Source organism: Schistocerca piceifrons, chromosome X (genome assembly GCF_021461385.2).
Source record: "Schistocerca piceifrons isolate TAMUIC-IGC-003096 chromosome X, iqSchPice1.1, whole genome shotgun sequence".
Classification (NCBI taxonomy): Eukaryota; Metazoa; Arthropoda; class Insecta; order Orthoptera; family Acrididae; genus Schistocerca; species Schistocerca piceifrons.
Window position 1 is genome coordinate 384844268 of NC_060149.1, and position 14659 is coordinate 384858926.

General features: G+C 42.8%; 1 protein-coding gene across 2 annotated transcripts in view; it reads right to left on the reverse strand.

Moving 5' to 3' along the window:
• LOC124721208 (beta-1,3-galactosyltransferase 5-like) overlaps window positions 1–14659 on the reverse strand; it is a 192626-nt gene that overhangs the window by 67241 nt on the left and 110726 nt on the right. For both annotated transcript variants that reach the window (XM_047246058.1, XM_047246059.1), the window contains exon 2: window positions 4996–5066. Coding sequence is in view for 1 of the 2 variants with exons in the window: in XM_047246059.1 (XP_047102015.1) it covers window positions 4996–5066 (71 nt within the window). In the remaining variant the exon portion in view is untranslated. The remainder of the gene's footprint in view (window positions 1–4995; window positions 5067–14659) is intronic.

A 14659-nucleotide genomic window follows, 5' to 3' on the forward strand; every position in this document is an offset into this window, starting at 1 on the left:
CCATACCCGAAGTTTACTCCCGTATTTTTGATACTCTCAGTATCATCTACACTGGCAGCAAAGGGAATATACAACACGATAGATTATAACAGCACGTTAACACCCTGAGATATCTGAGAAAAGAAGAATCCTAGCTCAGGACTGGATGTATATCAAACTGCTTTTTGACTGCAGGGAATTCACTGAGGAGCTAAATTCACATGAACGCCAAAACGCCTATACAGAAACCAGAAATATAACACGATAATAGTGTTCAAATAGTTAGTACATTTTCGTGGTATAATCAGATATATTGACATGTAGCAGCACACAGAACTCCACATTTCACTGAGAAAATGCATATCAGACTCTAAGGAATGACTGAGCGAAGTAGCACAGTTGTTAAGACACTGAACTCTTATTTGAGAAGATGGAGGTCCAAAATACCAACTGGCCATTTAGATTTACGTTTTCCACAGTTTCCCAAAACTGCTTATCGCAAATGCGAAGATATTTCCTCCATAAGGATTTGATATAATTCTATTGAATCCTCTACTCTTTTTGTAAACTAGAGATCGATTGCAATCATGTGTTCTATACTTACACAATTGTTTCACAAGGAAGGCCTTTTGTTCATCATAACCTAAATTTTTGGGTAAAAAAAGGTAGTTCTGATTCAGAATAAGACACTTTCATATGCTACACAAAATTCTTTGAAATTATCCATCTCTTTTCATGCTAACACTTTATACTTATATTTATTTTATCAGCTTTCTTCCTATGATCCAAATTTTAAAGTGCTTCCTAGAGTTACTATCATTTATCATAAGTCAGAGCCACATCTTATTTGCAATAACGTAATAGTTTTTGTGGGTGATAACCTAATGTGAAAGCACAATGTAACATACTTCTTGGGAGATTCTCTGAAAATCATTCTGTAGCAACTCAGTAACATACTTTTTGGGAGATTCTCTGAAAAGCAATCTGAAGCAACTCAAATATCACTGTTGATATACAGTGTCAAAATATGTTGATGCAGGTAATTTGCTTCATTCAGACTTTAATGTTTCAATTAATATTATTAATTACAATAAAAGAAGATGTCAACCTACTGAACTGTTCCATTCACACCAATTTCGATACAGAAAAAATGAAAATGAAGGGGAAACTGCAGAATGCATGTAAGAATCCAACATAGTTCCTCTGTTTCTCAGTCAGATGCTCTGGTCTCTTGGCCAGCTCCACTTTAAAATTTTGGACACATAAGTGGCAATCACAATAGTTCTTTTTTTAGATTTCTTGTAAAACATCCATTTGTGGAGCACATAGATTATGAAAATGCTCAGTTTTCAATTATCTATTAATAACATCAAGCTTGAGTCGATTGGGTTAGTGATCCACAACATCACATAGTTTTCGTTTCAGGTAGTATACAAGTGACCTGCCAACATGAACCAAATCTGTTGACTTTGTCTGAGGCCTTTCCCTTGGTGAATATCGACCATTCTAGATAAAAGTAAAATGACCAATGTCTCAACAAGTATTTGTTGCAGGCATATGTTTATACGAAATTTTTATAGTTTTTGCCAGAAATATCTCTTGCAAGAATGCAGGACACTTGTTTTAAAACAGCAGTAGATAAAGAACAGAGCGTTGTGGCATTGCGATTGTACAGTATCAGAGATTGATAAAATTATGCTCCCTGCTGAATGAAACTGGAGGATACTCAAGATTCGTATTTTCTAGTTTTGAAATGAACCATTGGTGAGCTTTTACTCTGATTCTATAATGCTCTAATGTATTAAAAAATTCACACAGTCAAATGATTTTGTTAAATCAGAGAATACCCTCTGGCCCTGAACATGCCTCACACACAAATTAATTAATTAATTATTAATTATCATTTCTGTTTATGCACCCTTCCTGAATTCTTTCTCGGAATTTAAAAGCCACAAAGATAGCTTTTGAAGGGATGTGCACAGATGTGTGGGCGCGCAGTATGTACTCACTGTTTTCTATATGCAACTCAGACACAAAGAATGTATTGTGAGCAGGCTGCATGAAACACTAAGCTCTAAGTTAACGTATTTGTCTATAGAGCAATATTTAAACCATTTGAAGACAATATGGAGACTATGCAGAGAGAAAATGGAATGAATGTTACATTATTATGTCTCATCTTCATAGTGTGAATAAACATTTTGCGAATTTTCTAGGCTGATCCATCCGAAACCCCGACCTGAACCCCACTGATAACCTTTGGAATGACATGGAGAAAGGAAGATTAGAGTTCAACCTACAGTTGGCAACAATGCAATCTGAGACAGAGAACACGTTTGGGTATTGGAAGGAAATTGGCTGTGTCATTTTCAAATAAAACCCCACGGTATTTGATTCAAGTAGTTTATGGAAACCACAGGACATCTAAATCTGGATGGACAGACTGGGATCTGAACTGCCAACCTCCCGAAAATGAGTCCAGTTTCTTATCACTGCATCTTCTCAGAGAGTTTTCTACTGGACCCTATGTGTGTCTTGTTAAATTGGGTACATCAATATTAAATACTCATTTGTGACACGCAGTAACGAGTGATGAAATGAGTGCAGAAGCAACAATAAGTCGATGGCATTCTCTACAGATAACCAGACGAACATCAAAAATCAGGATGAGTGAGTTGTGTGTACTTCCTAAAACTCAGACTGCCTTTTACATTGGAAAGTCGCGCTGCTGTGGTATATATCCTTTTCATATATCAGTAGTCCTCAATCAGTGCCTGATTATATTTTTCTCTGTGATATACCTAAAAGGGCACACACACTATGACTGTGGTCAAAGATTATCCCATTGTCTTGTTCATCAAGATACAAAAGTTATCAAATGGGGAGAAAGCCAGCCTATTCAGAAAATTATTTAAACAGGTGTTCGTTTCCCGAAAATGGCTACAAATATTAATTATTATAAGTAACAAGTAGAGAATGTGTTGCTTACATTGAGGTACAAACATCATGGGATACCTCCTAATACCGTGCTGGTTCTCCTTTCACCTGGCATAGTGTAGCATCTCGATGTGGCATCAACTCAACAAATCGTTGGCATACCCTTGCAGAAATATTGAGCCACGCTGCCTCTATAGCCGTCCATAACTAAGAAATTGTTGGTGGTCCAGGATTATGTGCACGAAATCACCTCTCGATTGTGTCCTATAAATGTTCGATGGGCTTCATGTCATGTCATATGGGTGGCCAAAACATTCGCCCGAATTGTGACAGTGCCAGTGTTGATATTTGTACTCAAATGATTCATGTGGAAAGGTTTCCGACTTGGCTGCACGGCGGGAATTAACAGAATGGAGCATTCCATTTGGAAAATTCTTAGGGAATTCAATATTCCGAGTTGCACAGTGTCAAGAGAGTGCCAAGAATACCAATTTTCGGGAGCTGCTTCTCACCATGGACAACACAGTGGCCGAAGGCTTTCACTTAACGACCAAGAGCAGTGGCATATGCATAGAGTTGTCAGTGCTAACAGACAAGCAACACTGGGTGAAACAGCTGCAGAAATGAATGTAGTTTGTAAGGCCAATGTATCCGTTAGAACAGTGTGGCAAAATTTGGTGTTAATGGGCTATGCCAGCAGATGACCGATGCCTGTGTCTTTGCTAATAGCACAATGTCGCCTATAGTGCCTCTCCTGGGCTCATGACCATATCGGTAGGACGCTAGATGACTGGAAACCATGGCCTGTCCAGATGAGCCCCGATTTCAGATGGTAAGAGCTGACGGTAGAGTTCATTTGTCAACAAGGCACTGTGCAATCTGGTAGTGTGTATATAATTATGTGGGCAGTGTTTTCATGGAATGGACTGTGTGCTCTGGTCCATCTGAACCAATCAGTGACCATTTGCAGCCATTCATGGACTTCCTGTCCCTGAACAACAATGTCATGTCACCAGGCCACAGTTGTTTGCGATTTGTTTGAAGAACATTCTGGACAATTTCAGCGTATGATTTGGCCATCAGATCTCCTGACATGAATCCCATCGAACATTAATGGGGCATAATGGAGAGGTCAGCTTGAACACAGCACCCTGCAATGGGAACAAATTGGCAGTTATGGACGTCTATAGAAGCCACAGGGCTCAATATTTCTATAGAGGACTTCCAAAACCTTGTTGAGCCCAAACCACGTCGACTTGTTGCACTACACCAGGCGAAGGAAGCTCCGATACCATACTAAGAGGTGTCCCATGACTTTTATCCATTAGAAAATCATTATCTTCCTTCCCCACTCATTCACACCAAACATCTGTGTGTCTCTTATAAAGCCCACAAACTTTAGTGAAACAAAACTATCATTTTTCCCCTGCCCTTGCAGCACACTCCATCCGACTCCACCCCACCCCAAATAGTTAGCAATACTGGCATGCTGCTGAGCCGATACCGTCACCTTCTGACCATACTATACCTATTCGACTTCCACACCCTCTCTCAACTCAATTTCTGCAGCGAAATTCGCTCTGACATTTGTCCTTGCTATCAGATGTAGCATATTCCTCCCAGTCCTTTGTCACGTTACTGTTTCCTCTTCCTTTCCCACCCTGATACTTCCATTCTTCTCTGTAAATTATGAGCTGGCCTGCAACGTATTGATCCCTATAGAAAATTCAATGACTCTTACCACCCACACTCCCACACTACACGTCCCCTCATGCCAGCCCTCCAACATCACTTCAGCCTACTACTCCAAATTAACCCTTTCCTGATGCAGTTCCTAAAGGTTAGTGCAGTGGATTGAAGTGGTTCACTCCTATTGGGAAGGCTACTGCCAATTTTAGTTTTTAAAAGACAGTGCGCAGTTTTTACCAGATTCGATGCATAACACTGATGGAATTAAATTACAACAAAGAAAACACGATTATATATGGGGAGACGTTTCCCCCACGCTCGATAACGGGTTGGATCGAGAAAAATGTCTTTTAGGTGGTAGAAGAGTATGAATTACCTGCTGTTACTTACTTTAGTATAATCTTTGAAGATTAGACGTTGATGTAGTTGCACTAGTAACAGAAGCTGCCCATGAGCTGTACCTGTGAAAAGAGGAAATTAAGGTTTAATGTTTCGTCGAAGTCGAAATCATTGCAAACAGAGTATATATTCCGTAAAAACTCATCAACCTAAGCTAAAGTTTTACAGATTTAGAAGCGACTAATACGAATTAATTGTTGTGTAAATTCGAGAACTATATACAGAAACCTGTTCAAAGAACTTGGCATACTAATTGCTGCCTCTCAGTGTATTTATTTCTTAATGAAATTCGTTTTTTGTGCAATACCTCTCTTTCATGTTAATAGGTCAGTTCACAGTGTCAGTTCCAGGAATGAGAACAATCTTCATAAAGGCTTAAAGTCACTCAGTTTGAGCAAGAGCTGTCAGTTATTCAGGAGCACACACTTCTCACAGAAACCAGAAAAAAATTAGCTACTAGGAAAGTACAGTTTCAACGATTTTCTACTCAACTGATCAGTTTCATAGTAGATCCAACTGATGCACTCATTATTTACTATATGACACAACATGAGTTATATTTAATACCTGGCTATTGCACTGCTTCAGTATAGTAGTGGAATCTATGTAACTAAGCCTTACAAATTTTCATTGTTTTGACGCCTCTTGACTACAATAATCTTGAAAGTATTTTATATACTGGAATGTTTATTCATTTAAATGTTTGTTGTGGGCTTTTTAATTAATGCACAAATCGAAATATACATTCTTTTACTTTTTTCACATCCTTGAGAACTATCTGTTTTAGGATCTGCTGAAAGAACATTAGTATGGTTCAAATGGCTCTGAGCACTATGGGACTTAACATCTATGGTCATCAGTCCCCTAGAACTTAGAACTACTTAAACCTAACTAACCTAAGGACATCACACAACACCCAGTCATCACGAGGCAGAGAAAATCCCTGACCCCGACGGGAATCGAACCCGGGAACCCGGGCGTGGGAAGCGAGAACGCTACCGCACGACCATGAGCTGCGGACAAGCACTAGTACACCAGTTCTTTGTAGATATCTGTATGTATTACGATTTTTGTTTTTGAGACTTGTTCCACCTCATCGAAGCTCTCCTCACTCTATTTCTACAGAACGAGCAGTGTATCTAATCGATTCCAGACGAGATAGTTGGAGGAGTTTGGCGGAAGTAAGCAGCCGTCGCCTGTTGAGAAACTAACACGGCAGTCACCTTTTTCTAGGAAAATTAAATTAAATGTCGCATATCATTATTATCTGAGATAGCCAACGGGATGGGTTTAGCCGCTGAGTCGGAAAATGTGTTTTTCGTTGGCGCACGGTGGTTCCTTTCCTTGCGAACATGTGAGAACTGTTTCATATGTCGATTTGTTGAGAGTAGGTGAGTGTGATGGAGACGTGTGTAGTGTAGCGTTGGGTTTGTGTTGCATGTTGATGACAGACGGGAGAGAGTGACAACCGGCGCTGACACATAACATACTCCTCACGAATAGCACCAAGGGAGCCCCTTCCGAGCTTAACGTCCCCATTCGACTGTCGCATCACCATCAACAGGGGCACACATATATCTGCAGCTACATATATACTCTAGAAACCACTGTGAAGTGCAAGGCAGAGAATATGTCTCATTGTACCAGTCATCGCAGCTTTTCCCTTACCAAAAAAATGGTTCAAATGGCTCTGAGCACTATGGGACTTAACATCTGTGGTCATCAGTCCCCTAGAACTTAGAACTACTTAAACCTAACTAACCTAAGGACATCACACACATCCATGCCCGAGGCAGGATTCGAACCTGCGACAGTAGCAGTCGCGCGGTTCCGGACTGAGCGCCTAGAACCGCGAGACCACCGCGGCCGGCTTTCCCTTACCATCCACGTGTGGAGGGCGGGAAGAATGATTGTATAAGCGCCTGTGTGCGTGCTGATATGAGTGTAATCTTGTCTTTGCAATCTCTATGGGAGCAAAACGTAAGGATCTGTAGTGTATTCCTAGATCCGTCACTTACTATTAGTTCTAGAAACTTTAAAATTAGGCTTTCACGGGATAGTTTGCATCTACGAGGAGCGTCCCATATTGATTTACATCTTATTTTTCCCTATCATTCATGGTACCGTCATTACAATTGTATGTCTGTAGTACTTTGGTCTAACCATAGGTGGTAGGACGATCAGTAGAAATGTAATCCCAACTGCTGTCATTGCGTGAGCAGACAACACAGTGTGTGGTCCTCAAGGACAGCGCTAGAAGACGTGGTTTCTGTGGAAAGAGAGCGTACCACTACCACAGGCGATTGGTGCCGTATGTGGAGAGTGTGCATCGTCGTAAAAAGTGCTCTTGCAACACGACAATGCTCGTTCTCATACGAGTCGGAAAACCGTGGTTGCCATCGCTGAAATGGGATTCCAGGTACTGCCACACCCACCATATTCTCTTGGTTTGGCCCCTTCTGATTACCACCTGTTCGGAGCTATGAAGAAAACCCTGTGCCGATATCATTTCGCAGGCTTCCAGGAGCTATGAGAAACGGCATTGTGGTGGGTGCGATGGACTCCAGAAAAGGGGTTCGAGGAGGGCCTGCAGAAGCTAAAGGATCCAAGTCAGAAGAATACGGTGGATGTAGTAGCACAAGGAACCCCATTTCGGCGATGGCAGCCGTGGTTTTTCGTTTCGTATGGGACGAGCGATGTCATATTGCAAGAGCACTCTTTCGTAACGGTGCACTCTCTCCACACACTGCCACCAATTGCGTGTGAATATCTAGTGTTTACATCTTCCTTCCACAGAAACCACGTCGTCCAGCGCTGTCACTGATAATCACACTACATGTTGTCTGCTCACGTAATGACAGCAGTTGGGAAAATGATCTGCCCTGTGCAGGGATTACACTTCTAGTGACTGACCTGCCACCATCGAGTGGATCAAAGTGCTACACACTTGCAGCTGTAGCGATGAGTCAAATGGCGCGCAATGAATGATGGGGAAAAATAAAGTGAAAATCAATACGGAATGTCCCTTGTCTCTTTAAGCATACCGGCCCCGGTAGCTGAGTGGAGGAGCAACGGCCAGACTTCTCGTCAACGGCAGACTTACAGAACCTATACGGATTGAACGCTCAGTACGGCAGGGTTGCCCTTTGTCGACGGTACTTTATGTCATTGCAATGGAACCACTCAATTGCGGACTACGGCGACGTTTGACAGGTATTCCACTCCAGGGTCATATTTTCCGCTGCCGAGCTTACGCGGACGACTTGGCCCTCGTCGTACGTTCAGCGGCCGACGTACAAGCCGTGATGCAGTGGATTGCCCGTTACAGTGCAGGGGCAGGGAGCGCTATGAACGTGGCAAAATCATGCGCCATGAAGATCGGCCGCGGCCTTCCCGCAGACAGCGTAGTCCCATTTCAACTGGGGGACACCCTTCGTTGTCTCGGGTTGGTGTACACGCGAGACATTCGCCGCACTTCGGTGATCAATTTTCGGGCGCTACTGCAACGCATCCGAGCCAACATACAAAATCACGTACTACGCCCGCTGAATATGTGCCAGAGAGTCACCTTCGTCAATACCCATCTGGCAGCCCGGATACCACATATAGCGCAGATTCTGCCCATCACTGCGACAATGGCGGCCAGATTACAGGCGGCTTTTGGCTATTTTATTTGTTCTGGACACATCTTCAAAGTGCAGTATGAAGCTCTCACCTTACCGAAGCGGGACGGTGGCCTCGATCTGGTTAATGTGTGAGCCAGGACTACGGCACTTTACACCAATACTATGCTCCGGTTATGGAAAAGCCAAAATGCTAGTTTTACTGGAATGTTGACCACTGAGCTCGCACCTGTTTCGAGACGCCCACCGACGTCTCTGGCACACATCCCACCTCCGATGTCACATATCGGCCGTTTCTCTTTGGAGTACAGCTACACATGCACCGAGTTCCCCAGGACCAGGAAGACGACCACCCGCGACATCTATTGCCTTCTCCGAAAGTCTCCATCCTGCAACCCCGTCGAAACACGTCACCCCCAGGTTTCATGGCCTACAGTTTGGAAAACGATCCACCAACCATATCACACCACTGACACCACTTCTATGTGGTACCTTCTCGTCAACGGCAAGTATACTACAAGACAGAAACTGCATCGCATCGCGCTGGTGGACTCACCCCTGTGCCTCAAGTGCAATGTCGAAGATACAGATTTACATCGTTTTGAGTGTGGGCCGGCAGCAGCCGTCTGGACCCTCGTACAAAAGATTGTGGCTTTCTACCTCCGAGTACCACCACATCACGTATCTCCTACCATGATGATGTATCCCGACACGACCTACTTTCCATCGGCTAAGTGGCACGCCATCACATGGATCAGTGGCATGGCTGTCAACTACCTCTACCGGGACGACACCGTCGATCCGGCGGACTTTTGGACACGCCTCCAAGTACATCACCACACCCTTCGCCGACATCGACACTATCGGGCCACTTTCGCGAACTATTTACAGAGTATTTTCACCAACCCGCCTCAAAGCTGGAATCTAAACGAACCGTGCCAGCCAAGACTGGACGATCCCACGTTCCCCTTTAATGGTCAATGATAGAATGCATTTTGTTCTGATAGCGCGCCAAAGTGGAGCATGGCGCGGAAAGTATTCCTATTTTATTTCACTTCTCTTTTCTCCTCGTCCTCTAAGTTTTCTTTTTCCTTACACATGTTTACGCTTTTCACGCATAGCTCTCTATCCGCAGCCTACTTTTCTTTTCTTTATCCTGTGCTCCCCCCCCCCCCCCAAAAAAAATAAACATAAAACAACTTTGGGTTGCTGCTGATGGTGAGATTCTACACTCATTTATGTTAACAATAACAATAAAAATAAAAATAAAAAAATAAAAAAAGAAGGCCGTTGCGGCAATATAGCTACCTTTTATGTTTTACGTTTTCAAAGGATATTGTGTTATTTTATGAAGAACGTCATCTTTTATTTTCATACACAAGAGGTTTTTATTTGTTTTCTCCTTACCTAAAAAAAAAAAGAAAAAAAAAGTGGTCAGGGTCACAGAATGTCAATCCTAAGCGTCCGGGTTCAATTCCCGGCTGGGTCGGAGATTTTCTCCGCTCAGGGACTGGGTGTTGGGTTGTCCCAATCATCACCATTTCATCCCCATCGACTGCTAGTCGCCGAAGTGGCGTCAAATCGAAAGACTAGCACCCGGCGAACGGTCTACCCGACGGGAGGCCCTAGTCACACATTTCCATTTAGCATCTTCATGACACGCTGCCATGGCTCAAACAAACTTATGACCATTTGTGTTGTACTTCTTTGTATACTTTCAAGCTTCACCGTTAGGCCTATTTAGAGCGAGTCCCACACACTGGAGGAATATTCTAGGACCGGTCACGCGAGTATTTTGTATGTAATCTCCTTTGTTGACTGATAGCATTTCCCTAGTATTCCACCAATGAACTGCATGCAGTTTGCCACTTGCCTTACCTATGACTGAGGCTATGTGATTGATCCATTTCATACCGCTGCAAACTGCTACATCTAGGTTTTTTGTATGAGTTGACCGATTCCAGCTACGACTAATTAAGGTTTTACTCATAGGATACTGCATTTTTTCGTTTTCTGAAAAGCATTATTTTACATTTCTGAACATTTAAAGCCACTTGCCAGTCATTACACCACTTTACAAGAACTGACTCAATATTTGTGCAGCTTTTACTTCTGCATCTGCTGATGACTCTCCATCCAAGATAACATGATGTCTCTTCTCCATAAAGATCTCCTAAATCCAGTCACAAATTCCACTTGACACCGTACGTGATCGTTCTTTGCATAGTAATAAAATGTGTGGTACCAGTGAAATGCTTTTCGGGAGTCAAGAAACACTATGTCTATCTGGCTGTCTTGATATAAGGCTTTCTACGTCTACATCAACATTTACATAGATATTCCGCAAGCAACTGCACGGCGCTTGGTGGAGTGTACCCTGTACCACCACTATACAACTCATTTAATGTTCCACTTGCAAACAGAGCGAGGGAAAAATGACTGTCTAAATATCTCCGTATGAGCCCTAATTTCTCGTATCTTATCTTTGTGGTTCTTGCGCGCAGCGTATGTTGGTGGCAGTAGAATCGTTCTGTGGTCAGCTTCAAATGCCAGCTCTCTAAATTTTCTCAATATTGTTCTTCAAAAAGAACGTCTCCTTCCCTCCAGGGATTCCCATTCGTTTTCCGAAGCATCTCCATAACACTTGTGTGTTGTTCGGACCAACCGGTCACAAATCTAGCAGCCGCCTATTAATTGCTTCAATTCGACCTGGTGTGGATCCCAAACACTCGAGCAGTAATCAAGAATAGGTCGCATTAGCGTCCTACGTGCGGTCTCCTTTATAGATGAACCAAAGTTGCCTAAAATCCTCCCAATAAACGAAGTCGACCATTCGCCTCCCCGACCACAGTCCTCACATGTTTATTTCATTTCATGTCGCTTTGCAGCGTTATACCCAGCTATTTAAAAAACGTAACAGTGTCATGCAGGACACTACTACCGCTCTATTCGAATATTTCGGGTTTGTTTTTCCTACTCATCCTGGTTAACTTCCATTTTTCTGCATTTAGAGCTGGCTGCCATTCATCACACAAACTAGAAATTTAGTCTAAGTCATCTTGTACCCTTCTATTGTCACTCAAATTCGATACCCTACCGTACACCACAGCATTATCGGCAAACGACCGCAGATTGCTGTCCACCCTGCCCGCCAAATCATTTATATATATAGAAAAAAATGGTTCAAATGGCTCTGAGCACTATGGGACTTAACATCTATGGTCATCAGTCCCCTAGAACTTAGAACTACTTAAACCTAACTAACCTAAGGACATCACACAACACCCAGTTATCACGAGGCAGAGAAAATCCCTGACCCCGCCGGGAATCGAACCCGGGAACCCGGGCGTGGGAAGCGAGAACGCTACCGCACGACCACGAGCTGCGGACTACGTATATAGAGGACAACAGCGGTCCTGTCACACTCCCCTGTGGCACTGCTGACGATACCCTTATCTCTGATGAACACTCGCTGTCTAGGACAACATAATGGGTTCTATAACTTGAGAAGTCTTCTAGCCACTCACATATCTGTGAACCTGTCCATAAGCTCGTACCGTCGTTAACAGCCTGCAATGCGACACCCTGTCAAATGGTTTTCGGAAATCTAGAAATAGGTAATCCACCTGTTACCCTTCATCCATAGTTCGCAGTATAACATGTAAGAAAAGGGCGAGCTGAGTTTCGCACTAGAGACGCTTTCTAAAACCATGCTGATTCGTGTCATGTGAGAAAAGCCCAAGTTCGGCTGCAAATGATAGATATTTTCGGAGTCCATGTTGGTTGCCTTGGAGGAGGTCATTCTTTTCGAGATACCTCATTATACTTGAGCTATGAATATGTTCTAAGATTCTTCAGCAAACGGATCTCAAGGCTACTGGACGGTAGTTTGGTGCAGCAATTCTGCTGCCTTTCTTGTCGATGGGTGTTACTTACGCTTTCTTCCGACCCTGGACACAGTTTCTTGTTCGCGATATATATTCGGCGTGTTATGGTTAAAAGAAAGAGTAACTCGGCAGTAGTTTCGTTATAGAATTTAATAGGTATTCCATCAGGCCCTTTAACTCTTTTCAATTTTAACGATTTCAGCTGTTTCTCAACGCCAGTGACACTCTTCTTTGCAGTGGTACGAGAATCAAACAGGGACATAATGCCTGGGTTTTCCATCGGAAAGAAACATCTGAAAAAAGAATTAAGCATTTCTGCTCTTGCTTTGGTACTATCGATTTCTGTTCCAGTTTCGTCCACGAGTGTCTGGACAGTACTTTGGTGTCAAGATCAGAATTTCTTCGTGCTTTGTGAAAGATCGTCCGATAATATTCTGCTATACCACTCACTGAAAGCATCACGCATTGTCTTGATGACAGCCAAACGCGTTTCATTTAGCACATCTCTATCTGCAGCCCTCCGCTTTGTTTTACACCTATTATACAGTTGTTTCTCTTTCTTTAGGAGTTTCTTCACAGTGACTGTATACTGTAGACAGTCCCTCCCATCATGAACTGTTCAACTAGCTACACAGCTATATAGTGCATGGGCAACCGTTCTTTCGAATTTGAGCCATAGTGCTACGTGGTGTGTCCTGAGCTAAACATTTCAATTTAGTCGTTGAGATATGGTTCTATTGCTTCCTTATTCTGATTACTGAACGTACTAATCTTTCTACCAGCGGCGGCTATTCTGGGCTAGTAGGTGAAGTGGCACTTCACCAGTATTTTCATCTTGCCACATGTTAAAAAAGTTTATTTAATTATGTATGCTGGTTCTTATTGCAAACGTATTTCCCAGTTCTGTAGTGTGCGGAACTCTCATGTAGCAGCAAACGTGCAATTCTGACCAGGCAAAGTGAGGTAGCCTTCCCTTTCTCGCAGCTCAACTTCGTGGATGGAGACAAGACTGGTACAGCTGTGTGGTTGCTATAGCAACCGTGACCTCACCTGCTTGAGTTTGTGGAGGGGGCTTGCGGTGAGGTAGATGAAAGTTGTTTTTCCAGTTGCTTCGGATTGGTGAGATCCCGTCAGAGAAGTCACAATTGGTAGTAATTTAGGGAAAGTCATCGAGTAACACAGAAGTGATTTCTGGCGTTCTCCAATGTAGTGTTTCAGGCGCTCTGCTGTTCCTTATCTATATAAACGATTTAGGAGACTGTCTGAACTGCCATATTAGGTTGTTTGCAGATCATGCTACCGTTTATTGTCTAGTGGAGTCATCAGAAGACCGATCCAAATTGCAAAACGATTTAGAAAAGATATCTGCATGGTGCGAAAAATTGGCAGTTGATCCTAAATAATGAAAAGCGTGGTTATTCACATGAGTTAAACTTCACACGACAAATCAGTCTAATCTAAAGGCCGTAAATGCAACTAAATACCTAGGAATTACATTTTCGAACAACTTAAATAGGAAAGAATACATAGAAAATGTTGTTGGAAGGCGATTTATTGACAGAACACTTTAAAGATGCAACAGATCTACTAAAGAGACTCCCTACACTACTCTTATCGATTCTCTTTTGGAGCACTGCTGTGCGGTGTGGGTTTCTTACCAGATAGAATTAACTGAGTACATCATTCAAAGAAGTGCAGATGTTTAATATTATCGAGAAATAGGGCAGAGAGTGTCTCGGAAGTAAGGGATTTGGAGTGGATATCCTAAAAAAAAAGGGCGTTTTTCGCTGCGGTTGGATCTTCTCACGAAATTTCAATCACCAACTTTCTCCTGCCAATGCGAAAATATGTTATTGACGCTGACTTCCGTAGGGAACAACGATCATCATAATAAAATAACGGAACTTCGAGCTCGCACGGAAGGATATAGGAGCTTTTTTTCGTGCTGCTGCGGTCGCAGTTTCGAATCCTGCCTCGGGCATGGATGTGTGTGATGTCCTTAGGTTAGTTAGGTTTAAGTAGTTCTAAGTCTAGGGGACTGATGACCTCAGATGTTAAGTCCCATAGTGTTTACAGCCATTTGAACCATTTTTTTCGTGAGGTGTTCGGGAGTGGAAAAATAGAGAATTAGAATCACAGGGAGTT